This window comes from Rattus norvegicus, chromosome 9, assembly GCF_036323735.1.
Source record: "Rattus norvegicus strain BN/NHsdMcwi chromosome 9, GRCr8, whole genome shotgun sequence".
Lineage (NCBI taxonomy): Eukaryota > Metazoa > Chordata > Mammalia > Rodentia > Muridae > Rattus > Rattus norvegicus.
Genome location: NC_086027.1, coordinates 83440248 through 83467963, shown reverse-complemented (window position 1 = coordinate 83467963; position 27716 = coordinate 83440248). Strand labels below are relative to the sequence as shown.

The window sequence follows — 27716 nt, the reverse complement described above, 5'->3', positions numbered from 1 at the left end:
TTAGTTTGACTTATTTATTTAAAGGGACATGTTCCTGGGGACACTGGATAACCAGTTGTTTTAAGAGAAAATCACCTTCTGTCGGCTTCTGATTGGACTTCATGTAGCAAACCCATGATCCTGGTGTTGTCATTTGAGGAGTCTGTGAAGCTTTACAAAGGCTTCTGAGTTACAGCTTGTAAGCCCAGCCTTGGCCTTAGCTTCCCCTTTTGAGTATGAAAGAGGATGAGACAACACCTGATTCTCAGTACTTCCTTGTAGGCTTTAGCTTTCAAAAAACAGGTCCCTCAGCAATGAGGAAAGACCTCTCTGTGGGAATGACTTCAAACTGCCAAACACTCCCCAACTCCCTGCTGTGAGGGATAAGCTGAGAGAAAAGCCCAGGTGCTATGTCTCCTGGAGTACTCAGCTGCTCTAAGGAAGGAAAACTCTAGAACAAGACTCCACTGGGCTGTGGCATATTTCTAAAGGAATGGGCAGATTACTATTATAAACAGAAGGAACTTTCACACTGTGGTTCACAGATACAATTGGACATTTTCAACTGGCACAGGACTAAAGCCAGTAATGGGGGGTGGGGAGGAGGCTTGAAGGCAGGGTAGGAGCTGCTGGACGCTGAGCTTCAGTTCTCAAAACAGTCCTTTCTCCTTCTTGAGGTTTTGTTGCTTCCATCGAGGCAGCGCAGAGAAGGCAGCTGGAGTCATCCCCAAAGCCTTAGTGAAATCTTCAGTGGACAGGTGCTCCTAGGAGAGAATCAGAGGGCAGAGGTCATAGCAGTCTTCCCCTGGGTTTGCTCAAGATGAGTCATACAGATGTGGTATATGATCAAACGGAGGAAAAACAAAAACTGAGACCATCAGGAGCCAGGGGATGGGAGGAGGAGGAAATGTAACATGAATAAACGTCCATGTAGTCAATCAGCCTACTGCCATGGTAGGCTTGAGGTCAAATCTCAGATCTTGGCTTGTGTAAGGAACTTCTGTTCTTTCCAGACTCCTCTATGAAGTAGGAGTTTAGGTGGGCCTGGAACCCAGGCTAGGCCTTGAGCTCCTGGACCTCCCATTCCCACCTCCCAGTTGCTAAGATCACAGTCATGTTCTGCCAGGCATGGTTTTTATGCTACACAGTTCAAACCCAGGCCATATTCTTAGCCCAAAATGTAAGCTGCTGCTTTCTTTGAGCTAGGATATCATTGTGTAGCCTTGGCTTGCCCAGAACTCGTTTTATATTCCAGGCTGGCCTTGAACTCTTAGAGATGAATTTGCTTCTACCTTCTGAGTACTTGAGATTAAAAGAGATTACACCACCACACTTGGCTCAGGCATGTTTCTTTTTCTTGATTTTTGTTTGTTGGGGGTTTTTGGTTGGTTTGGTTTTAGTTTTTGGATTTTCTGGCCCCCGGGAGTACCATATGCACATGGTACACATACATTTAAGCAAAACACCCATACACATGAAACTAAGAAATAAGGTTCAAAGGCTGGGGAAAAGGATATGGTGGCATACTTCTCTAACTCAGAACTTGGAAGATAGGCAGGAGAGCTCAGTGCTTCCCCACCTGCCTGCCAACTATGTGGAAAGCCTAGTTTCAGTCTTAGGCTGTTCTGAAGCGGAGTTGCACCAGGGGACATTTCTCTACTTCTAGAGTGGCTGCATTGAGCAGCTTCGTAACAAACACTAGATGGGTTTCAAGATCAGGTGGGTATGGCATTCCAGTTCCCTACCCTGCCATTAGACTTGTCTCCCAGCCCTGGGCCGTTGCTCCGCAAGGGCAGTTTGGGAATGGCGTAAATGAGGATATATCAGTACCAAGTCTGTTACTAGAACCCTATATGTCACAACTGTGGCTGCTGTGACCGACTAAGCTCTGCACATGGATCCATGACACCCATACCTATCCTCACCCCAACCGCCAGCCCCTGGGCCCAGGAAGGCTGACTTCTCAACTGTGTCCAGACTGCTAGACTCTGACCCCAGCTGGAGGGCAGAGACTGCCCATCGAAGTGAACCTGTATCTTTCATTGCCCTGCTCTTAAGCCCTGCAGGCCTGCCAGCTGATTACCAGCCTCACCCATGCTCATATCTGCCTCCCAGAGGTTGACTCACCAACACTACCTACCTACCCTGTTGCGGCCGCCAAGACCCACCATTCTGTTCTTGTCAATAATAGCTCACCTGTAGAGTTTGAGGGAGCCAAAAATGTCTGAAATCTTAGAATGCCCATTTGGCGCTGAACTCATCTTTCTCACAGGATGCATATAATATCCATGATTGAAAAAATAAAACCATGGGCTTGGTGGATGGCTCAGAGGTTAAGATTATTGCTGCTCTTGCAGAGAACACAAGTTCAGTTCCAGCAGCCACATGAAGGCTCACAACCATCTGTAACTCATTTACAGGGGATTTGGTGCATTTTTCTGACCTCTGTAGATGTGGTACACATACAAACATGTAGACAAAATACTTATAAGATAGAGGTGAAGGGTTAGGGATTTAGCTCAGTAGTAGAGTGCTTGCCTAGGAAGCGCAAGGCCCTGGGTTCGGTCCCCAGCTCCGAAAAAAAAGAACCAAAAAAAAAAAAAAGATAGAGGTGAAGCTCAGGGTTTCAGAGTTCGCAGCAAGCACTTAAGAGTCTGAGCCATCTTCCCAGCCCTAGGTTAATGGTTTTCTTGCGTGTAGAATGGGATGGTAAAAATTTGAGTCTGGGTATAGCCCAAGCTGATCTTGAATTCACTAAGTAGCTCAGGCTAGGTTCAAACTAGAAATGATCCTCCTGCCTCAGCTTCCCAAGGGCTGAGTGTGTGTCACCATGCCCCATAGTTTGAAAACTTTTCTGTATACCAGAGCATGAAACAAGCTTCTGGGTCTACTGAGCATCATAGAGCTACAGTAAGGACATAGGTGCCTTGCTTTCTAGACCCACAGGGAAAAGCCAGGGGACAGTGCATGATGGGAGAAGCCAGGGGACAGTGAATGGTGGGAGAAGCCAGGGGACAGTGCATGATGGGAGAAGGCAGGGGACAGTGCATGATGGGAGTAGCCAGGGGACAGTGCATGATGGGAGTAGCCAGGGGACAGTGCATGGTGGGAGAAGCCAGGGGACAGTGCATGATGGGAGAAGCCAGGGGACAGTGCATGATGGGAGTAGCCAGGGGACAGTGCATGGTGGGAGAAGCCAGGAGACAGTGCATGATGGGAGAAGCCAGGGGACAGTGCATGATGGGAGAAGCCAGGGGACAGTGCATGATGGGAGTAGCCAGGAGACAGTGCATGATGGGAGTAGCCAGGAGACAGTGAATGATGGGAGTAGCCAGGGGACAGTGAATGATGGGAGTAGCCAGGGGACAGTGAATGATGGGAGTAGCCAGGGGACAGTGAATGATGGGAGTAGCCAGGGGACAGTGCATGATGGTGCCCTTTGAGGCAAAAGACAGGAAGGGCATGACATCAAACTTAGGATGATCCTCCTGTCTCTGCCTCCTAAGTACTTGAATTACAGGAATAAGCCACCATGCCCAGCTCAAAATGTGGTTTTATATGGATGATGTGTGTGGGCACAAGTATACACCTGCGAAAGTGTGTGTGACAGGACAACCTCGGGTGTCAGCCTTAACCTTCCACCTTGTTGGAAACAGGTTCTCATACTGTTCACTGCTGTGCACACCAGACTAGCTGGTCCTTTCGAAGGGATTGCATAACAGATATTTACATTTTCATTCATAACATCAAATTTACATCGAGGAAGTAGTGATGAAATCATTTTATGGTTGGGGATCACCCCAACATAAGGAACTGTGTTAAGGGGTCACAGTGTTAGGAAGGTTGAGAACTATTGCTTCAAATGACAGAGAAACACTGAGCTTAGTTTGGTTCAGGGTTTCTATCTTGGGAATGACACAAATTTCCCTCCTTCATAGTCCTAATCCAGTAATGTATGAATGCACCGATGCTCCTCCAAGCTTGCAGAGCCCTCTACTTTAGCCACCACATACTTTAGGCTCACTGTTCTCCATCCTAGCAATGAGTCTCCTAATGGGTCTCCTGGCTGCTCTTTGCCATCTGTTAATCTTATTTTTCACTGTGCAGCCAAAGGAGCTTTTAAAAGTGGAAGCCTCAGTCCTGACGTAATAGCAATAGCCTTTCATCTCAGTACTTGGGGAACGAAAAAAAGAGGACTAGTAGAGACCCTGCCTCAAAATAAGAAAAAGTAAAAGAAAACAACAACAACAACAACAACAACAACAACAACAACGGCTGGAGAGATGGCTCAGTGTTAAGAGCACTGACTGCCTTTGCAGAGAACCAGATTCAATTCCTAGGTGTTACACTGGGCAGCTCACAATCACCTGGAACTCCAACGCCAGGAGATCCAATGCCTCTAGCCTCCACGGGTGCCTGCACCTATTTGCACACATGCACACACACTCATAGAAATAATTAAAAATAAAACTATTTTAAGTAATAAAACCAGGCATGGTGGCGCACACCTTTAATCCCAGTGCCCAAGAAGTAGAGTCAGGAAATTTCTCTTACTTTCAGGCCAGCCTGGTCTACATAATTAGTTCCAGGGCATAGAGAGACCCTGTCTCAAAGAAACAAAAATAAAATAACAAAAGCAAGGGACTGGAGAGATGGCTCAGTGGTTAAGAGCACTGGCTGCTCTTCCAGAGGACCTGGGTTTGATTCCCAGCAGCCATGTGGCCACTCACAACCGTCTGTAACTCCAGCTCCAGGGGCTCTGACAACCTTTCCACAGACATAAATGCAGGCAAAGCACCAATGCACATAAAATTAAATTAAATTTAAAATAGATGTAATAACACATGTTATAGGCAGAAATAGGAGGATTACTGCAAGTTCAAGGCCAGCTTAGTCTACGTAGCAAGTTCCGATTCAGCCAGGGCTACAAAAGGAGACTCTATCTCTAACAAAGAAAATTCAACTTAAGCTTCAAGAGATGAATATCTAAGTTTTCGCTGCTTCAGCCACAATAGGTCCCCAAAGGCCCGCCCAGCTTAGCTTGTCTCACCAGTGTCTGTCCCTAACTCCTGTGCTCACTCCCTGAACCTCTTGCCTTTTATCTTACTGCTGCTTCTCCAAGAAAAACTCACTTTGTTCCCATAACTGGGGTTCCTATAAACTTTCAGAAAACAATCTCTAACTCACAAGGCTCCTCCTGACACACACACACACACACACACACACACACACACACACACACACACACACAATGAGCAGTGTAATTGGACTTCTATGCCCTGCTCCCAGGGATATAAATGCCCACGCAAGTGTTTTGTTCACCAAGGAGTCTCCAGTACCCAGCTGTCTGAGGACCTCAGATACTCTGAGGTCAATTAGGTTTTCCAATAAAATGGACTGGTCCTTGTGCTGCGGGGTGTACCCAACTTACCTCCTTCCTGGTGGGGTCCACACCCTCAGGGAGCTCCTCCACAGGCTTGTTTACCAGCTGCTCCAGGGGATAGATGGGCAAGGGCCCAGAACTGAAGCTGGTATTGGCAGTGAAAACATCCACTTTGGGGCTCATAACCTCCTAGGGAAGAAGGCAACCACAGGTTACTTCAGCAGCATGTGACTACATCCTGTGCTTCTGTGATCTTTGTTCTATGGTACCATCTTCAGGAGGTCCATCCTGGTTCTCCCCTTGCCCTCTTACACACTTACACACTTACACACACACACACACAGAGAGAGAGAGAGAGAGAGAGAGAGAGAGAGAGAGAGAGAGAGGGAGGACGGCATGCACGAACCCACCCACTCAGTAAAACAAACACATCTTCCTAGGTTGGACCCAAAAGCTAATGGTTTTTTTTGTTGTTGTTTTGGTTTGGTTTGTTTTTTTGTTTTGTTTTGTTTTGTTTTGTTTTTTCGGAGCTGGGGACCGAGCCCAGGGCCTTGTGCTTGCTAGGCAAGCACTCTACCACTGAGCTAAATCCCCAACCCCAAAAGCTAATGTTTTATATAGCCTAGTAGCCTGCATCTAACCTAAGCCAGTTGGGAAAAGATGACTACTGGATCAATGACTAACTTCTCCATGGCTTCCCCTGGAATGTGACATCTAATTTATCTACGACATTTGTGATCCTTTCTCTCATAGCTGTTGTAAAACTGTCATCTATTAATTTATCACTTGGCCTCAAACTAGCTTTCCTTTTTAAACACTGCCCTATCCACCAGAAAGACTAAGCACCATAGTGTTTTCAGCCTGTGATTGAGGATTACCCTCACATGCAGAAGTTGCTCTTGGGTTCTGATTGTGTTTCTGAAGAGCTAGCCCTGTCTTGTTTCTTCTGTAGGCCTGTAACCTTCTCAAAGGACGGTTTTGAGTTCACAGCCTCATATCCCAAGTCTACATAATACTAAACATATCTTTAGTGAGTAACAGAGAGACTGACGGAGTGACGATCATTCTGCCTGGAAAAGTGTTCCTAACGACGGTGCCTAGAGACATCACGGGTTCCCCAGGGGCAAACAGGCCATGGCTTACGTTCCTCAGACCACCTAAGCTTTTCATTTAAAGCATGCAGAACCTGGAGTTGAGGAGACAGCTCAAGGGATAGATACCTGCTGTGCAAACATTAGGACTGAAGTTTAGATCCCTGTCACACACACAAAGCCAGGCTGAGTGGCAGTCCACCTATAATAGCACACTTCAGAAGCAAAGACAGGGAATCCAGAGCAAGTCAGACTAGACCCACTGAATTGGAAGGCTCTGGACTTGCAAAAATACCCTGCCTCAGTGCATAAGGTGGAGAGCAATCAGGGAAGATACCCCACATCAGCCTCCACATACGAGTGAGCACACACAGTGAACAAGTGAAACCACGCATGCTCCTAACAGCCAACACAAAATGGAGCCTTGACATCTGCTAATTTTATTTCTGGCTTTGACTTGTTTGTTTGAGTCTAGGTATTTCTACATACTCCTCCTGCCTCTGTCTTCTCAGTTCTGCAATTATAGTCACACACCTAGTCTATTTCAAGAAAAAATTTCAGCATTTCAATATGCTGCCTCATAGGTGCTAAAAATGGGGACTCCGTTTCACTATGACATGGAGTTATAGGATATTACACAGCAAGGACTTCCACAAGAAAAGGGAGGAGACTGAAGTAGGGTATAAGACGCTGATGTCTTCTAACATGTCAGCTCCCACGAATAGGACCACCTTTGGGCCATTCAGAGCCACCCGTGCCACTGTACTTACATCAGCAATCTGGCTCCAGTCCCCAGAGTTTCCCAACTCGGCCTTGAGGTCATCATAAGATTTGGTGTTCTGCAAATAAAGTACGTAACAGATCAGACCCCGTTCTCAGCAAAAGAGATAAACGACTGTCTTCTTTCAAGAGTAGAAAAAGGTTGATCTGAGACCGGTGGGGAGATAGGCAGGGGACCTCGGTGGCTCAGAGTAAGCAAGTGAGCAAGGTGGTCCTAAGGATGATGGAGATCGTAGAAAGAGTGTAAGGCCAAAGCGGTCACATGAGAAGAAAGGCAGGGCAAGCTGATGAGTCTGTCTTTGCTTGCCCAGATAGGGCAATAGAAACAAATGTGCTTCCCTGACCCTCTGTGAGGCTGGGCAGACAGCCATAGGCACCGCTGACATACTGCCTACCTGACTGGACTCTGGGAAACTTGGGGGATCTGATATACTTAAGGGGAGCCCCAGCAGAAGACAGGGAAGGGAGAGAGAGTTTTAGAAGCCTCCACTATACACAGACCCAAAGCTTAACCCCCAGAGTGGCACATCGGAATTCCCTGAGTAAATTATGATTCCTGAGGGAAGAATGAGGTAGAGAAGGAAGCAGATACAAGGTGAGGGGAGGGCTGTCTGGACTGCTAAGCTGGAGGATTAGAATGACTGAGGCTCAGTGGATAAAGGGTGCTTGCCTCCCAAGCATGAGGACTGGGGTTCAGATCCCTGGCTCTCACACAAAGCTGAGTAGGTATAGCAGTTTGCCATGGATAACTGCAGCTTCTTAGCTCCTCAGAGAGTAGAAACAGGGGCCCCACTCCAGGGGCGAGCTGACTAGCTGGACTACATGAACCTATGAGGTTTGCAAGGAAATCCTGCCTCACTAGTCAAAATCGAGAATGATCAAAGAAGACACCATGATAGAAACCTTGGGCCTCTACATGCATGCCTACACACATGCACATGTGACAGACACACATCACACACACACATATGTGGCAGGGTGAAGGGTGGGAGAAGACTTGCTTAATCCATCCTGATGATGAAACAGCCTATCAACAAGAGTCAAAAGTAAAGAAAAAAGGAGAGGGAACAGCAGATTTGAGGAAACTAAGTTCTCTGCCCAAAATTGTCTGCTCTGCCAATTTCAAACATCCAGAGCCTCAAGCCTGGGGAGCAGGTGGCAGGGGAGTGGGTGCCCCTGGAGACCTGATGCCCAGTAAGGAGCACATGGATGGGCCACTTTGCTTAGAATTTAGAGCCAGGGAAAGTTCGTCTGTCCTTTAGAGCAGCGGTGTGTTGTTACTGAGGACTCTCCATGGTAGCCTTAAAGACGTTCCTAAGAAAGGGCTGTCCCCGAACACTGTTCTCACACACTTGGTGCCGCCACCTGCGACTGCTGAGCACAGCTACGCACAGTAAAGAACTGGATCTTGAATTTTAATTCTGATCAATTTCCTACAGTTTTGCATAGCACAGAAACAGGGCGCTGGACTTCCCCCCGCAGCCCTGTGTATGTGAGGGGAAGGAGGTGCCAGGCTCTGTTCGTGCTCAGCACTGCACCTCTAAGCTATACCTCAGTCTTTGTTTCGTTTGGTTTAGGTTTTTTTGCTATGTAGTTCAGGCTGGCCTCGAACTTGAGACCCTTCTATCTCTGCTTTCAAGTTCTAAGAACATAGGCATGCCTCATCTACTGTGCCTACAAACATTAGGTGTTTTGTTTTGTTGGTGGTTTGTTGTTAAACAGAGTCTTATTCCAGGACTGGTGGCCTACACCTTTAATACAAGCACTCTGGAGGCAGAGGTGAGTTGGAGGCCAGCCTGATGTACAAAGTGAGTTCCAGGACAGTCAGGGCTACACAGAGAACCCTGTGTCAAAAACACAACAAGGGGCTGGAGAGATGGCTCAGCGGTTAAGAGCACTGACTGCTCTTCCAGAGGTCCTGAGTTCAAATCCCAGTGACCACATGGTGACTCACAACCATCTGTAATGAGATCTGGTGCCCTCTTCTGGTGTGTCTGAAGACAGCGATAGTGTACTCATTTACATAAAGTAAATAAGTAAATCTAAAGAAAATTTAAAACAATAATAACAACAAAGACAGGGTTTCAGCTAGCCCAGGCTATCCTCAAACTTGCTTTGTAGCCAAGGATGGTCTTAAATTTCTGCTTCTCCTGCCTCTACCTCCCACAGGCTTGTACCATCATGCCTAATCACTATTTTTTTTTTTAATTCCTTCCCTCTCCCTCCCCAGGGAGCTTACTGGTGTCACTGTAGCCTTACTTCATGTTTTAAACACCCAAAACCATTTGACAAAATCCCAAAGGTGGGGGTTCGGGGAGAGAAGACTGGTAGGATCTGGACCAGGGCCTCCCTTTGAGATGTGCCCTGAAGCAACCTGGAGGGAGGGCGTGCTGAGTCTTCAGGACTGGCTGGACTAGCTACTCACACTCCACTTGAAGGGATCCCAAGCCAGGAACCAGCCTGTGAAGGTGGAGGGCTCGTGCCCCTGCTTCACCACAATGATAGGGGTCTCAGGGTCTCTGTTTCCGGGGTGGGTCTTGAGGTATTCCTGTGCAGTTGTAGCTGCAGCCTTCTTCTCTTCCTCGTTGGCGTGTTTCCCTATCCAGAAGAAGACCTGTGGAGAGCCCCACAGTCCCTCAGTCCTTCCTGCATGGTCATCGGCTTGGCCATTCTCCATGCCTTCAGGCTCTGCCTTGACTCATCCCTGATGCCTAGCTAGGAAGACCCGACACTACTCAGCTAATGACCTTAAGCAAGGCCTGATTTGGCCTTGACTTTACATCTGGCATATGAGACTGGTCCCATGCTGCTCCATAGATGGCTTGTGAATATGTGACATTTCTCTGCCACAGAGCCCAAGATGCCTGGCAACATTCCCGCTTCTATGGGAAATAAGTCGTGGGATGACCCTCTATTTCTCCCTCCTTCCTTCATAAAGAAGAAGGATGCCCCACCCAGAATGCCCCTCTGCAAGACCTTGGCATTTCCCTACCCTAAAGCTCCTGGGATCTCTTATGGTAGGAACCAAGGTAGAGGGAAAGGCAGTCCTCAGATCTCCTCTCCTACCTGGTCCCAGACATCCAATAGGAACACATCATCCTCTTCCAGGTCGTCCTGAGTGAAGTCAAAGATCTCTGTGGCCAGAAAGCGCCCAGTCTGGTTGGAGCACTCAAAGAGCCGAGGAGTGATGACTTGGTTTTCCTCCTGCAGCCTGTAGGATTGGCAGGAGGAGGTGTGGGGCAGAAACGTGAGAAACACAAGCACTAAAGACTCAGAAGGTCTCTCACATGGGGCGGGGGCAGGGGGCAGGGAAGGAGACGCTGGGACGGTACCTCTTGGTGTTGGCATATGGCGCCTTCCCACCCAGAGCCATCCAGAAGTTGGCTGGCTCCTGCCCCTCGACCACCACTTGTTTCTCTGTCCGAGAGATGGTATCAGCAACCATCTTGGCCATCTCCCGCTCATCCCCACTGCAGCCCTGGGAAACGAGGGAGGTCCATCACGCTGGGAAGACCATCCTTGGTGCCACCCTCCACCTCACCCTTCTGCTACATTCAGCTGGAGCTCCCGAGTCAGAGTGTCCTTCTGCATCAGGGCTCCAGGCACATCTGCGAGGGACAGTTCTTACTTTCTTCTACCCTTAACAGTCTGAAGACAAGCAGGGATGATAAGGGAATGTGCCTCCCTCAGACGGACAAAGACACAAGGCATCGAGAAAGTTGAGACAGGGGAGTACCTGCTGATGGATACCTCATATGAAAGGAACAGAACAGGCTGATTCCGAACAGTTGTAGAGAATGAGAGAGGCATAGAAATAGCAGAGCTATGCAAGGGAGATTCTTAGGCTACCACAAGAGACCTGTAAGTGGGACCTGATCACTCAGAATTCTTTGCCCTGATCTGTTCTGTGACTGAGAGACTCCTAAGGATCCACTGGAGATGGGAGCCCTATGGCCTCTCGCACACCTTTCCACACCACAGGTAGCAGCAGGACGGAGTCTTGAGTATGAAGACATCATTGGAGTTGAGGGAGGTGGCCCGGGCTGTAACCTCAAAAGCCTTGGTGTTATCAGCACTGGTCCCTCGGACCTGAAACAGCCTTGTAGAGGGCACGGGCTCCACGTTGTTCTTTCGGGAGGTGCCTCCCTGCAGGCATAAGGGGAAGGCGGGAAGACAGGGACAAGTATGAAGGGCACACAAAGATGTGAAGAGCAGCCGAGAGGGAAAGGGGTGAAGAGCCAGCCCAAAGACATCTTGGATCTCGGCACTCTGCTGCTCAAAGGTTTTCAATGACTCCCAACTGCCTTGATGTAAAACCCAGGTACCCTGCTTAAAGGCCCATGAAATTCAAAATGAAGACACAAACTAACTTTGCGTTCTCTTTCCTTTTCTAAACCCTCAGGGCATCTGTGCCCTGCACTGTAAGCCCCCATTTTACCTCCAGAGAGCTCTCTAGTTTCTTCCCAAATGTCTAGACGTCCTCTGAATTCCTCATGAATCCTCTGCCTGCCTCCCTGCTTACTATGTCCTGCCTGCCCTCCCCCCATTGAACTCAATTTCCATCTCTGGCATTTAACTGCACAGTGCTCCAAGCTGGGAAGTCACCACTTAGGCAGAGCCCTATGACCGTCCTTTCCCAATGAGTCATCTCTCCTGTCCTGTCTCGCTTCACTTCCTGAGCTGCAAAAGACTGTGTGCTTAGGTTTGCCACAAAGAGATCATTGCTTTAAACAGCTGCACGAGAGGTCTAGTTCATTCAGCTGGGAAGGTACAGCAAAGCCTCCTTTCTCATGTAGCAGAGATCAAGAAGAGCAAATAACATTTGTACACATTGAAGGTTCCTTCCCTAAAACCCTAAAGCAAACATGCTACTTTCTCTTACCAAGTATATACATGACAAGGGACCTCTCCTGTGAGGAACAGGCTTTGCCCCAGCCTCATGCCCACCACACAACCCCTTCCCATCTCCCGATGATGCCATCTCTCAGTTCAGCAGCTGCACCTGATAAACCACCATGCGCCCCTTGAAGATAGACATGAGGTGCGGCGGCTCCTTGCCCATCGTGACCCGGATCTGCACTGGCTCGTCGTTGTACTTCTGGTCCAGGTTGACAGCTTGGTAAGCCGAGGCTGCAATTTCATCCTGGCTGGCCTGGCTGCCCTGGGAATGAGCGAGAAGGGGCGATGGGGTGCTGAGTTTGACCTTCTCCCTCTGCCTCTGAAATATTCCACCCCGATTTTAAATTATTATACCTAAGAATGTGTATGTGTGTGTTTACGTGTGTGGGCACGAGTCAGGCACGGTAGCACACACCTTTAAGCTCAGCCCTCGGGAGACAAAGGCAGGCATATTTCTGTGAGATTGAGGCCTGGTCTCAGAGAGAGACTAGTGCACCTAGGTGCACATCCATGGTGCAAGTGTTAAAGGTCAAAGACCTGCAGCTATGCTCTCCTCTCATGTGGGTTTCAGAGATGAATCCACATCAGACTTGGCAGCGAGAGCTTTTGTCCACTGAGCCGTCTCTCTGTCCACCCATTTGTAAACATTTTTAAAATGTCTTTCCTTTTGAGTTGGAATCAGCTAGTGTGTTCCTACATGTCCTGGCCCTTGCTACATAGAACAGTCCAGCATGGAATTCACAGAGATCAACCTGCCTCTGTCTCACGAGTGCTTGGACTAAAAGCACGCATCCCTATACTAGGCCTCGCCCAATTGTTATCATTTTTTTTTTAAACTGGGTCTTACATAGCCTAAAGTGACCTTGAACTTCTCATCCTCCTTGCTTCATCTGCTGAATGCTGGGATTAGAGGCATTTGCTACCGCACCAGGTTAGATGCAAGGCTGAGGACTGAACCTGAGGCTTTGCATATGTTAGGCAAGCACTGAGCTACATCCCAGCCATCCCTAAGTCTGGCCTGGCTAGTCCCATAATATACCCTTCCCTTCAAGCCCAGACTGAACACATCTAAAACCTAACCCCAAGGGACTGTGATTTGGACCCCAGCTCCAATTCTAATCCTTTCCCAGCCCGGCCTCACCTTGAACATATTATATTCTTTCTGCTCCAGCCTCAGAAAAAATACCACATAACTCACTCCCTGCACCCACGAGTCTCACACAGAGTCCCCACTTAAGAGCAGGTAACAGGAATCAGAAAAGAGACTCAGAACCACAAGGAAAGAGCTGTGAATGGGAAAATCCAAAGGATCGATCTCAGAGCTAAAGCCAACCCAAGATGGGTAAAGCCGGAGGGAGTTTCCCTGGAGGTGGGAGTTCAACCCGTAGGTGATGACCCGGATGGTAGAGAGCTAAGCAGATGTGCTGTAGGTGGGCAGGCATGACCTCACCTGCCAGATATACAGCAAGTAGTGCTCCTTCTCGCCTATGAGGTAGGTATAGAGCAGCAGGTAGCAGTCGCCGCCATAGAAATGGCCCAGCCACTTGGACTCCACAGGCACCAGCTCTAAGTCCTCGATGCGCCACACCTAGGACCAGAATCAGTCCTGAATGAGGTCCAGACTGGGTTCTGCCACCCCTTTCCCCACCAACCTGTCCTCCCCAGTCCCTCACTCACCTGCACTTCCCCACTCCCGTCATCCACCATTTTCTGCTGGGCAGCCACTTGAGGCCGTACGTGCATGGACAGAGCATCAAACTTCACCTGTTCCACCTTGGCTGGAGAGAGGAGGACACCAGCTGTCACTAGCTGAGGTATCCTCCCTCACTACAGTCCTGAGTGCTGGCCGGTACTCCTAGGCCCACATGATAGAGGAAGAGACTAAAGCCAGAGACGTTCAGCTGTCTATCCAAGGTCACACACTAGAGTAGCAGAGCTGTCACAGCCCCTAAGACCTAATCAGTGGCTCCCAGGCCACTGAGGGCAACTGAGGGTCAAGAGTAGTGCTTTATTTAGTCCGACTCCCTGGAGCTTTCAGACTTCAAGCACGGCCTTGCCTCCCAGCTTAGCAGGAATCCCATGGTGATAAGGCTCCACATTCTCCTTTCATTTGAACTCCTCCGCCCCCGCCAGCGTCTGCCCTCAGCAAATATAGTCTGCCCGAGGTTTTTGGTTCCCAGGAAGCCTCAACCCCACTCCACATGAAAGACAAAAGTCATTTTTTAGCTCCCCTTCCCTTTGTGATAACTCGAGACTTTTTGTCCACTGGGTTCTCAGTACCCACCAGGGAGCCGGTAAAATGTGTTTGAAAGAGGAGAATCGGGAAAGGAAGGAGGGAGGCCTGGGTTCTCACCCACAGAGCCCACTGTGTGGGTTTTGCCAAGGCCTGAGGTCCGATTGGGCACTGTCCACTTCTGGAAGAGCTGCTGGAAAATGGCGGACTCAGCCCCATCATTCTGCACCTCAACCTGCGTGCTAGGTGGGTACTGCTTGGCTTTGATGAAGTTCTGGGAAAAGAAGAGGGTCATTGGAGACTACTACCTCCTGTCCCTAAATCTGTGTGTGTGCGTCACACACACACACATACACACACACACACACACACACACACACACACACACACACACACACACACACACGCCGCAAGCCAAAGCCTGGCCCGACCCCAACCAAATCCACCTAGCATCAATCCTGAACATGCCTAGCTCCAATCCCAAAGCGGAGCCTAAACTTAACCATGCTAACCCTCTTCAATCAAGGTCAAACCTGATAATGTCTCAAACTCTAATCTCAACCCTGAATCCTGACCCTAGACCTAACTTGGAGCCTACCAGATCTGACTCCTTCCTAAACGCTAGCTCAATTCTATTCTAGTACCCATTCTAAACCAACACTGACTCCAGAGCCGAGCCCTGGCATCAAGCCTACTGCCTTTTTGGAGGAAGACTAGCCATTCCCTTCTCTAAGCAAAGCTCTTGCATGGGGAAGTGACACCCAATATCGTGAAGGCCTAGATTTGGCTGGTGGTCAGTTCACTCACATGCTGAGAACATGTGAGAACAGGAAGCTGGTGACATTATGGTCCTCGGCCCCCAAAAGCTGTGTCCATTTGCTCCCATTTCTGACCTCCCAGAATATTCCTTGGACTCTGCCTGGTGCTATGGCCTGGTCTGAATCCCCTTCTGCTGTGCTAGATCAGCTGTTCTCAACCTGAGGGTCCCAACCCTGTTGAGGTCGCATATCAGATATCCTGCATATCAGATATTTATTCGATTCATAATAGTAGCAAAATTACAGTTATGAAGTAGCAACGAAAATAATGTTATGGTTGGAGGGAGCACCACAACATAAGCAACGATATAAAAGGGTCGCATAGTTAGGAAGGTGGAGAACCGTTATGCTAGACCCTTTCCTTACCAAAGCCTGGTTCATGGCTCCGCTCCTCTCCTGGGCATTGGCATTTTTTCCCTTCCACACAAAGATCTTCAGGCCTCCCTGGTCCAGGATGTAACAGTCCTAGAGCCAATAGAGAAAAAAAAAATTGACCCTGTGGTGCTGGGGTTGGGGGAAGGGGAGAGGTAAGGCTGTGCCAGGTTTACCTCCACTAAATCTGCAGATAAATTAGCATTTTATAGGTGTCCCTTGCTTGGGGTCCTCCAGACCCTCTCACCTCATGGCTGAGCAAGTCCTGTGTGAGTGGCTGAGTAGCAACTTCTCTAACCACCATTTTTCCTTCTGAATCAGACACACTGCAGAACAAAGGGAGGCATGGATAAGAGGCGCTGCTGGCTGAGCACCCTAGCCCAGGAAGTCCCCAGCACCCAGGAAGGCCCCAGGCCAGAACTCACTGGTACAGCTTGAGTGCAGCCTTAGCGGCCGGCTCCACCACTGAGTCAGAAATTGCAGCCTTTAGTTCCTTGCGTGGGCCCAGCACGTGGTTCATAATTGCCATCAGCTGTGGGGAGTCCCCTTCATTCTCCCCATCCACCACGCCTACGTAGGTGCGTCCACCCCGCTCCTGGTCTCGGATCTCTTTGGCCAAGGTCATGCCCTGCAGAGATGCCACAGATGACGCATGAAGGTTGGCAGACAGGGTAGTAATGTTCCCCACCCTGAACTCCACTCGACAAACTCCGCCCCATCCTGCAGATCTATAAGGGGTGGAGACAAGGCCTTTCAGGTGTGGGAAGCAACAGTTGGAACCTATGGGAAAATAGGTCTCCTCATTGGGGGGGTTGGGGGTGCAGGGGTGTTTGCTCTGGTCTTGCTGGGCCTGTAGTTGTGACATTGTTGGGAATTTATGGTTTCCCTTCATGGTTTTGTACGAGAGCTGAGCCTCAAAGATCATAGTACTCTACTTAGTCTGCCCGAGGTACACATGCTCACAGTACACACACAAGTTCACATGAGCATACCTATATACACAAATAATCACGTGCACACATAGTTCAGTTCCATGAAAGCTCACACAAGCGTGTATCTGCATGCATAGTCCCATGGGTGCCAGCTTTCATGTGTACACGCACTGTGGTTCACTTTTTTCCTTAGCCTCCCTTCGTGGGCCCTTTGGAGTCCCTGGGCTCTTGTGGTTAGCAACACCCGTGTGTTGCTGTCTCTAGCCTCGCTCTCATCTCGTAGGACCGACCCTCTTCAGACAGTCAAAAGTGCCCTCCGTTCTTCCCTTGAGGTCTTCCCAGTCTCAGGAACTGGGCCTCCGCTGTTCCTTACTGTTCTCAGGCATCCGGTTTTGCATCTTTGTCCCACACATAGTGAAGCCAGGATCCCACCCAGTCCCCTCCCCATCCCGTTTCTACTCAGAAATCAGATAAGCGTCTACTCGGTGGGTAGAAGACCTAACTCCTTTTCACAATCTGCTGGCCACACATCCTGCCTATGAGACCTGTTCCCTGCACAGCTTCCGCCTACTGAGCCAATGGACAATACCAGCCACCTTCCTGCCCCAGGGACTTGGCCTCACCTCCATCTGATCCCCAAAGCCTCCCTGTGTGCCCAGTACCGAACTTCTCCAGTAATCATTCCTCTGATTCTCCCTTTCCCTTATGGCTCTTTGACCAGATGGCCAGCTTCTGGGTAGAGCAAGGGCAAAGCTCTGCCCACCTCATCCACTTGGATACCCAAGGCTGAGAATGGGGCCTGCCACACTACGGAGACATATTCCACCATGTACATGAAGACTTAGGTCTACTCCTGTCCCCACAAGTGGGGTGAGGGTGGTTGCGGGGGTAGGGGGTTGAGGCTGACTAGGACAGGTGATGCTGAGGCTACTGAAGAAGATGGGGCATGCCTATGGCAGAAATGAGGCGCCCTGTCAGGGTTACCCGAAGTCTCTCCATGCGGTTACTCTCTGGCCCATTCCACTGGATGATAAGCTTCCCAAGGTCCAGCAGGAAGACATCCCCTCTGTTGAAACTCTTCCAGGACATTTCCACCTAGAGGGCATGGGGAAGTTCAGAGCCCACGGAGAGCCTACACATCAGCCTCGTCTCCAGCCACCCTCCCTTCCCTCTGCCCCATGCAGTTCTTAGCCAGGGTCCCAACTGGGGACCCACCTCTCCAGCCAGCACATTCCTCTTGCCCTTGACGTGCAACAGTCGCTGGACATCACAGGAGTTTGTTTCTACGTGCTTCATGCCAGAAGCCACGCCCCCTTTCCGGATCCTGGGAAAGAAAGGAAACCATTGAGTGGGAGAGGTGTGCCAAGGTCCTGAGCTGTCTGGGGCCCTCTGGAGTCCCAACTGGGACAGCCACCTGCCAGTTAGCCTGAGAGGGCAAAGGAAATACTTAGGGTTCAAACATCAAGCTTACATTCGCCGTCAGTGTCCTACAAGGGCTTGGCTGGCCTGTAGCACGTTGTTGTACCTGACCCTGCATTGTACGTTTCCTGTCCCTTGCCCTAGCTCCCTGCCCTGCAGAGCGGTTTGCAAAAATAATCATAGTGATTTGGAGAGAAGAAAATGGGCATAATGCCGGACCCTGGTGACAGGAGACTGAGGCAGAAGAAGGGAGAAATGCCACTCAAATGCCAGAGAGTAACCGTGGGCTGTGTTTCGAGCAGAAGAGAACAGTACAAAAAGGAAAGGTAGGGACTGTGGCTGACTGGAGAGCTTCCACCTCCTACAAGGGAAAGGAAACTGCTGTGAGCAGGTGTCTCCGTGAGGAAAGCAAGCTTTGGACTTTTCTAGAAAAAGTAGGAGGTGTTTGTATTGTTAGTGAAAGGCCTGATTAGAGAAGAGGGAGCAGCCACCTGCCAGTTAGCCTGAGCGGGCGTGGCTTGCTGTAACAGTCTGAGGGCCTCAGGCCCTGAGCAGTCCCTGCAGACAAGAGCTGAGGTACAGAATTCACAGGCCAATGTCACAGTGTTTCAGAAGGGCCCAAGGGGTAAATCCAGCCAACGTAGACTCAGAGGAACGGGCCAAGGTCAGAGCAACAGCAGATAAAAGGCTGAGGGGTAGAAAGGTGGAGAAAAATCAACAAAAATCATATGAGCTCCCCAGAGCCCCCATAGCTTCAGGCATCTCATCTGGCCAACTCACCTCCCACTGTGCAGAGTCTCTCTGTGAGCCTAAACGTCCCTGTGTCTTTAGCCCAGCCCCCATGTCGCAGTCCCCACTGCTTATGACCAGTCTTGGCGTCCTCCCAGACCCAGGTGTACCCCTCCCTACACAAGGCCTTGCTTGAAGTAGCTCCGGAATGTGTCGCTCTCATGGCCTTGGACCTCACGGTGCTGGACAGCCCGGCCCTTCAGGTAGTCATCCATCTGTGTTGTGTAGATGGCAGCTGCCCCCTGCTCATCCTGGGACGAGTCCTGGCCAATCCAGTAGTGGATATCGTAGGAGAGGGTGCTGCCGGTCTTGTGGATCTGGGGGTGGGAGGCATCTGTGTAGTGAGACCTGGGTTCCCATGGTCTCCTGTCCTATTCTGCACGATCTCCCACACACTTGGACCCTGGGCCCCAGGTGAAGGCCTCTGGCCTGCTGCTGAGCCCCGAACTGTGGTCCAGCTCACTCTACTGACAGAGAACAACAGTTGCTGACTTTTCCCCTCTATGGACCTTGTTCTCATCTTGAAAATAACTCATGGGGGCTGATGCATGTGGGCTATCAGGTGGCTATACTGTTACTGTTTTCTTTTATTTTTTATTTTTTAATTTTATTTTTCTTGGATATTTTTTCTATTTACATCTCAAATGTTACCTCCTTTCCCTCCTCTCCCATACCCCCTCCCCCCTTACTTTGTTTCTGATACAAGGCCTCATGTAGCTCAAATTAGGCAGGGACACTCTGGGATGGAGGATGGCTTCCCTCTGGGTTTCTTTTGTTCCCTCGGTGGAGCTGGGATTACAGGTTTGTATGCCAATGCACCCACTCATAGGGCGAGGGATCGAACTCAGGGTACCCTGGATGCAAGGTCAGCAGTCTACCATTGAAGCTACATCTCAGATCTGTCTTACGTAAGAGAAGGCAGACAGTCAGAATAGATGCTATCATGTACTGTTTATGGAATAATGACAAGAAAAAACTATTAACCATTCACTACAGGTCAATTACTGTATTATATATATGCACTTGTGTGTGTGTGTGTGTGTGTGTGTGTGTGTGTGTGTGTGTGTGTGTGTATTTGGCATCTCAGATCCCCCTGGAGGTGGAATTACAGGCCGTTGTGAGCCAACCTACATGGGTGCTGTGCTGGGAACCGAACTTATGCACTCTTAACTGAGGAGCCATCTCTCCAGCACCCACGATGCAATTTTTCCCCATTTGCAGTTATTGATTTTGAGGCATTGCATCCACAGATGCCCTGTACACAGGAATACCTGCCATGCACACAATTACTGTGTAAATACATCACTGCTGTTTTCAATCTGAGACACAGGGCTTGGCTTTTCACTTTCAGTGAGGATGTAGTTAATTGTTAAGTGTGCATCGTCAATATTGAGAACCAGGGTAGGCAAGAGGACTGACTCAGTGAGTAAAAGCGCTTGCAACCACATAGGAGAAAGAGAATGGACTCCTGCAAATTACCTGTGCACCCAGGCATGTGTGCAACCAGGCACAGACACGTGCATGCACAGAGTCACAAAGTGAGTAAGTGTGATTTGAAACCCTTTACAAGTCAGGAGCAAATCGATACAAGAGCACAAATGTCTTTAGTAGTGTAGGTGGGTAAGCATCAGGAAGGAATTTGAAGATGACTGTGGGTTTCAGAGGGTGGGGGGCAGGGCCGGAAAAATGGCTCAGTAGGTAAGAGTGCCTGCCGCAGCAATGATGATGAGTTCAGTCCCTGAGGTGCATAAGATCTCCCCCTCCAAGTTGTCCTCTGAACTCCACACTGTTTCCATAGTACAGCGTGTGCGCACATACATACACACATACCAAAAATACTATTGTTGTTATTGTTATTGCTATTAATAATAAATACCAACTCAGAAGGTGCTCCAAGGCTGAATGAGTTTGTGGCTCTTGAGCCAGAAAGGACTTTTTTTTTTCTTTTCTTTTTCTTTTTTCTTTTTTCTTTTTTTCGGAGCTGGGGACCGAACCCAGGGCCTTGCCACTGAGCTAAATCCCCAACCCCCAGAAAGTACTTTTACAAAATTCCTAAGCCCTGTGGAGCCCCACAGCTGGACGCCTGGACACTTGCAAACACTGATTGACGAGGCCAGACCACCTCTCAGCACTGCCCCCAGCCTCTAGTTTCCTCCCTAATACCCAGCAGGCTTTGCTTTCTCTTCAGCCCCGCCCTGGCCTGACCCACTTACAGCCAGGACTACATAGCAGTCACCATCGAAGAAGCTTCCAAAGGTGCTGGAAGGAACCGGCACCATCTGCATAGCCTGAGGAGAGAGAGAGGAGAGAGGTCACAGCGGGCATGATGGTAAACCTGTAGTTCCACCTACCCGGGAGACCGAAGCAACAGGACTCTCTGGGTCTAGCCATTCAAGGCTGCTGTGGGCTGTGCTGATCACTAGGCTGCACTGTTTGGAATCAGTACGGGGGGCCTCCCAGGAACAGGACACTAAATTGGGTTTTCTAAGGAGGAACGAACTGATCCAGGTCAGAAAGAGGTCACATGAGCTACCAGGACCACCAGGTGAGGAAGCTGATGTATAGCAGAAGGGAGCTGAGGGTGCAGGGTCCAACAAGGTTTGTCTGTAGTTAGAGGTAGAGTCCTTACTGGACGTGGTCCTGGGTTCTATCCACAGCATCACAAAATTAAAAATAAATAAATAAATAAAATCAGGGTCCAGGATTGAATAGTAGGGAAAGGGGTGGGGAAGGAAAAGTGGCAGGAGCTAGAGAGGAGGCAGGAGAGAAAGACAGGACCAGCAGGGACAAGGATGTAGAGGAAGGCTAAGGAGGAGGTGGAGAAAAGAGGTGAGGGAAGGGCACTGGGAGGAGCATGGGTGGAGCTGGCTGCAGGAGGTCAGCAGCTCCCTGCAGAGTACAGGGCAGAGCTGGAGGAGACTGGCAAGGCCAGGCTGCCTCCACCTTCCTGAGTCCCAGGACTCCCCTCCAGACAGAACTCACCTCTATCCTCCATATTTGTATTCCTGGAGTGGTGGTGTTGAGAGAGCCTTTGACTTGGGCAGTCAGTTTAGTCATGGTGGATGAGCCTGGAGGAGAAGGCATGTGAGAGCAATGGCCATTGAGCCAGGAGTGCCCCAAGTCTCGGGTAGAGGCCACAGGTTTGAGGCCCAGAGGAGGAAGGGAAGCTGGCTTCCTACTGGAGATCCTGACCACTATAGTCCAGCCTCTACCCTAGCCACCCAGCTTTGATGATGATCCTCTCTTATTCAAACACCTACATTGGCTCTCTTAGTACCCGTTACATAGCCCAACACTTAAAACACACCCCTCCCTCCATGTTTTTGAAACAAGGTCTTGCTCTGTAGCCCAGGCTATCCCTCGTGCTAGCACATTTAGCTTAAGACTCTTGTTTAGCTTCAGTCTCCCCCCACAACCCCTCTTACAGGCTTTTTGAGAGAAGATCTCATGTAGCCCAGGCTGGCCTTGAACTCACTATTTCAGATTACTTGATCTTATACAAAGGAAACCAAACCAAACCAAAGAAAAGAAAACACAAAAAGACCCCTCCCTTGGTAAAGTGCTTGCTCTGTCTTCAGGATTCAAACAGTGACGTATGCTTGAGATCCTAGCACTATGGAGGTAGAGACCAGCATATCCCTGGGTCTCCCCAGCTAGCCAGCTCGGATGTCCTGGTGAGCTTTAGGCCAGTGAGTAGTCCTGTCTGGGGAAAATAAGGGGGTGGTGGCAGCAAGGGGCAGCAAGGGCAGCAGTGAGTGAAGGCTCGGTAACCTGAGGAGCCGAGTTCAATCCCTAGAATGCACTCGGGCACACTAAATGAGTATGATATTAACAAGATGGGTGGTATCTGAGGAATGGCACATCAGTTTGTTCTCTGCCCCCACACACAGGTATACACACATGTGAGCACCTACAGACACAAACATGCACATATGCAAATACACACGCAAATAAGAAAAACTAGAAAGTTGTCCTTGAAGCTCATGGGTATTCTGTTCACAGTAGTGTCAAAAGTGGAACCACAGCCTGGTCTACAGAGTGAGCTCAGGACAGCCAAGACTACATAGAAAGAGCTCAAAAATTAAAAAAAAGAAAAGAAAATGGTGTGAGGGGGTGGGACCACAGATTTCCATCAGTAAATGAAACAGAAAGTGTTTTGTCCACACAGAGGAGCACTATTAAGCCATAAGATGATAAAATGGAGTAAAGCAATGACGTAGGCACAAACTTCGCTGAGATAAAGGAGCCAGTCATAAAACGAACACACAGCAAGCATCCCATTTACATAAACTGTTCAGACAGGCAAATCTGTAGGGGTGGAGATGGTGGTTCCTAGGTCTGGGGGACGGGGAACAGGTCACTGGTAAGCACAGAGTTGCCCACTGGGATGACCAGAAAGTGCTGGAACTAGAGGGTGGAGAGAGCTACATAGCATTGTGAATATGTCAAGCGCCACAGAATCACCTGACAAAGTGGGGACTGGGGCTGGAGCTCTGTGACAGAGAGCTTGTTTAGCATACACAAGGCCCCAAGTCCCACCCTTAACTCCTGAGTAGATAGATGATAGATAGATAGATAGATAGATAGATAGATAGATAGATAGATAGATAGATGATAGATAGATGATAGTTTGATAGATAGATGATAGATAGATGATAGTTTGATAGATAGATGATAGATGATAGTTTGATAGATAGATGATAGATAGATGATAGTTTGATAGATGATAGATGATAGATGATAGTTTGATAGATAGATGATAGATAGATAGATGATAGTTTGATAGATAGATGATAGATAGATAGATAGATAGATAGATAGATAGATAGATAGATAGAATAAAATGTCTGGATGTAGTAATGAATGCCTGTAAACCCTAACACTGAGGAAGAGCTGACACAGAAATAGGAGAATTTAGGGTCAAAGCAGCCTGGGCTATACTATAGATAGATAGATAGATAGATAGATAGATAGATAATCCAGATAGATAATAATACAAAAGAAAGCATGCCTCTCCCTCACCAGCCCCACCAACATCCTCTAATCTCTGTGATTAAGCAGAATATTGTTTGTTTGGGATAGGGTTTCCCTGTGTAGCCCCAGCTATCCTGGAACTCTGTAGACCAAACTGGCCTCCGACTCAGGGATCTGCCTCCCTCTGCCCTCAGAGTGCTGGGATCAAAGGCATGCACCACTATGCCCAGCTGTTGCCCAGATGTTCCTACAAGGGCAGGGACAATTTCTGCCTGCCCAGTATACAGTATAAATCCCCAGCATTACACTGGGTGTGGTGCCGTAATCCTAGCACTCGGGTGGAGGCAGGAAGAGCAGGAGTTAAAGGTCATGTGTGGCTATGTAGCAAGCTTGAGGCCAGCTTGGGTTACAGAAGACACTTTCTAATAATTAGGTGTCAGCAAAATGGCTCAATGGATAAAGACACTTGCCACCAGTCTGATAATTTGAGGTAAATCTCCAAGAACCCACACAGTGGAAAGAGAAAACAACACCCAAAACTTTTCTCTGATTTCTACATGTGTACTGTGGCATGTATATGCCCACACACATGCACAATCAGTCAATTAATTTTTTTAATTAATTAATTAAATCTCTCATATTTAGTACAATACCAGTTCTTGGTTACGTGAATGAGTGAAGGGGAAAAGGAAGTAAGAAGTAAGGAGAAAAGCAAAGTTTGGATGGGTGGTGGATGGATGGATGGATGGATGGATGGATGGATGGATGGATAGATGGGTGGATGAATGGGTTGGTGGATGGATGGATGGATGGGAGGGTGGATGGGTAGGTGGGTGGATGGATGGATGGATGGATGGGAGGGTGGATGGGAGGGTGGGTTGGTGGATGGATGGATGGATGGGAGGGTGGATGGGAGGGTGGGTTGGTGGATGGATGGATGGATGGATGGATGGATGGATGGATGGATGGGTGGATAACTGGCAGAGAGAAGCTGCTACCCCTGCTAACCAGCCTCCGTCTACTGGGCTGAAAGAAGCCTCCATCCCAAGCTTTCCCTAGCTTTGCCTCTTTCTGTTTGAACCTGTAGCTGTTTTTATTCTGATTTCGCTGATCAGAGTCGCCTGGGAGCTTTTTAAAAACTGCTGCTCAGAGCCTGCATCCCCAGAGGTTCTGATTTAATTAGACCAGAATAGGGCTTAGGGCTTGGATACTTTATTTCCATCAGAGATGAGACCTGGGTCCTTTGAAAACTGGCTGGGAATCCCAGCATGAGGCACATCGAGGAACACTTGCACCTGGTCATTCTCAACCCTCTCCACCACCCATTCTCTATGTGCCTGCCCCAGGCTGAGTAGGAGTCAGTCACCCTCTGTGACTGCTCCTTGGCCTAGTGACTAACAAGGGCAAAGTCAGGTATCCCACATTGACAGCCCCATCTCTCCAGCTAATCTCTCCTTGCACTTTGATTTTGAGTCATGTCTTGGATAATAAATGGCTTGGCCTTTACCTCTTGTAAACTCTCTGAGCCCTGCAGGGTGGCTTATCTTGTGTTCTGCTCACTCTGATCAGCGTGCCCCTTGGTGATCTAGGCCACCAATCTATCTTGGGCAGCTTGCTGTGTTTGCAGAAGCCTTACAGGCCTGACTCTACCTGATACCCCTATTGGCATGGGCCCCAATATCAGATATTCCTTAGCATGAAGGGTCCCCATACACACACATACACTCACTCACTCCTGGTTCAGCAATCTAGGTACAAAGGACAGTATTTTCTGTTTAATTCTGGCCGTCTTTGTTACTGTTACTCTTTCTCTAACGCTCTCTTTTGCACACTCTGGGTGAGGAAGGTGGGCCATAGCTTGGTGAGCAAAGAACGGAAGTCTACCCAATGGACTGTTCTGGAGCAAACTGACAGCAAAATAAACTAATGTTAGACACAGGGATGTTTATTGACTGTTGGGGCGGGACAAAGGCTTGCTGCTTCTCTCTGAAGAAAGTGAGATTCTTAAACCGAAAGGGGCACAGCCTCCTTAGGGCCAAGGTGGGATGGCTGGCTCTGAGAGGCAGCCGGGCCAACCCCTTGGGTATCCTCAAGTGCTTCTGCTTCGACCCATGTCGGTCAGAGGGAGACACCTCTCCCTCACTCCAGAAGGACATCCTCAGCTCCCCAGTCTCCCCTAAACTTCAAGGAGGGTTGGAGGCTCTCATTCTTCAGTCTGCCAGCAAGGACCCTGGGGTAGATATGTTCCTCAACTTGAACTCACTGACTCACCCCTGGTCCCCATCCCTGGGAGGACACTTGTCACCCGGAGAACCGAAAGCCAGCTATGTGTACAGAATCTTGGACGGTTCCCCCTGTCCCAAGTCCGCCTGTCCCAACTGTCTGTCCACCATCGCTCTGTCCGTCAGCACACTCTTCCAAGCCTCTCTTCTGCCTTCTAGAACAGTAGTTCTACAGGCTGCTCCTGTCTTGGCTTTCCCACTTTCATTTTCTTCCAGACTCAATCGGGACACTTCCTCCAGGAAGCCTTCCCAGAATTCCTAGGCTGGCAAGGAGTCTTTTCTCAGGGACTCACTGTGTCCCCAACTGAAACCTTTCTCATCCCTGACCACACAGTGATGAAAAGGCCTATTTATAAGTCTGAAGACCCCAAGCTCCACCACCTAGACAGACACAACCTAGACAGATGAATTTTGTTTGGTTTGGTTTTGATTTTTTTTTTTTTTTTTTTAGGGTAGTGGTTTGCTTCTTTTCTTTTTTTAAAGACAACGTCTCCCTCTATAGCTCAGGTTGGCCTCAAACATAGCAAACATGCTTCGGCCTCTCAAGTGGCTCAGATTATACACACTACACACATGAATGCTCACTCACACCTGTAGCTACCAGTTCACAGCCCATAGTAAGAATCCAACTGGCATACACACTGACATTCAGAACTAGGGAACGGAAGGAGGACCTATGGGCCTTAGACTTAAGATCTTCCTCTCTCCAGCTACCTGTCCTTCCCTATCTACTGTCCTGTTGCTCTTGGAGTCCAACATTAGGGAATCCTGGGTGCTGCCACGGGTTTTAGTCCCAGCTTTTAACTGGACAGGAGTGTGGTAACACCATGGGTTAGGTCAGGCTTCCCTATACAAAGGATGCCCTCCTGCTAACCAGAGCCTGGGAGCCCCTGGAGGGAGATACTCCCAACCTCCAAGTGACAAAAAGACTCCTGAGCATATGACCTTGGTTAGAGTGAGTCCCAAAATTCTGGGCAGGCTTGGCTTTCACTGTCAGCTCTGATAAAATAGACCACGGAGACTGGAAAGCAGAGGGGCCATTTCTAGGGCAGGAGTGATGACCAGGCCAGAGAGGGCCTAGGACCCTGTAGCCTCCAGCTTCTGCCTTTCCCCTCCTGGTGACTGCAGCTTACATCCCAGGATCCATCGGTGGGCCAAGGACCCAACCTCTCAAGAGTGTCAGGGGAATGGTGACACAAAGAAAGAAACCATTTCAGAAGTGCAAGACATAGACAAAGAAATGAACCTCCAGAGAGAAGAAAGAAATGTTGCCAAGGAGACCAACTAATTCCAGCTTTCTCAGGACTGTCCTGAGATTTTAATTGTAAAAATCTGAGTCCCAGGAGCCACTCAGTCCCAGGGAATCTGCACAGATGGACCCAACCTGAGGTGAAGGTGGGTTACAGGGAAGGAACTTCCTTCATTAAAGGCCCAAGACAGTCTGCTAGCTTCTTGCTTCTTTGAGAGTTCCGGAATACCTTACCTCACCCCTCCTCACTAACTTGTCCAGACTGCCAAGGAAAAGCAAGGACCCTGTCCCCTCCAACCACCTGTGGTCACCATGTGTCCCCACCCGATTGCCTTACCTGTCTGGAAGAGGCAGCCACCACCTGGGAGATCTTAGGAAGTTGTGGCAAGCTGGCTGCAGGAGACCGACCTTTGTCCTCACCCCCCCACCCCCAGGAACTTCCTTCACCATATAAGGGAAGATAGGGCCCCAGAGAGAATGGATGAGGGGGTGGGGAAGTAGGTGCCCAGGTCCCTG

General features: G+C 49.2%; 1 protein-coding gene across 1 annotated transcript; it reads right to left on the bottom strand.

Moving 5' to 3' along the window:
* On the bottom strand, positions 1-27716 carry Vil1 (villin 1). Its single transcript, NM_001108224.2, has 20 exons — positions 27538-27716; positions 21678-21763; positions 20909-20983; positions 18816-19012; positions 17703-17811; positions 17472-17582; positions 15981-16183; positions 15803-15881; positions 15550-15648; positions 14486-14639; positions 13810-13910; positions 13583-13720; positions 12236-12394; positions 11200-11379; positions 10566-10711; positions 10300-10444; positions 9659-9847; positions 7224-7292; positions 5411-5551; positions 1-743 (listed from the first exon to the last, which is right to left on the bottom strand). The coding sequence occupies exons 2-20, from the start codon at positions 21750-21752 to the stop codon at positions 630-632; spliced, it is 2484 nt and encodes an 827-aa protein (NP_001101694.1). The 5' UTR covers positions 21753-21763; positions 27538-27716; the 3' UTR covers positions 1-629.

Bases quoted from the DNA above. Each gene is read 5' to 3' on its own strand.
- Vil1 (NM_001108224.2), bottom strand. From the start codon at position 21,752: ATGACTAAACTGACTGCCCAAGTCAAAGGCTCTCTCAACACCACCACT. The intron at 20,984-21,677 runs GTGAGTTCTGTC...CTCTCTCCTCAG, and splicing joins TACAAATATGGAGGATAGAG to GCTATGCAGATGGTGCCGGT. The intron at 14,640-15,549 runs GTAAGGAAAGGG...TTCTTTTCCCAG, and splicing joins GAGCCATGAACCAGGCTTTG to AACTTCATCAAAGCCAAGCA.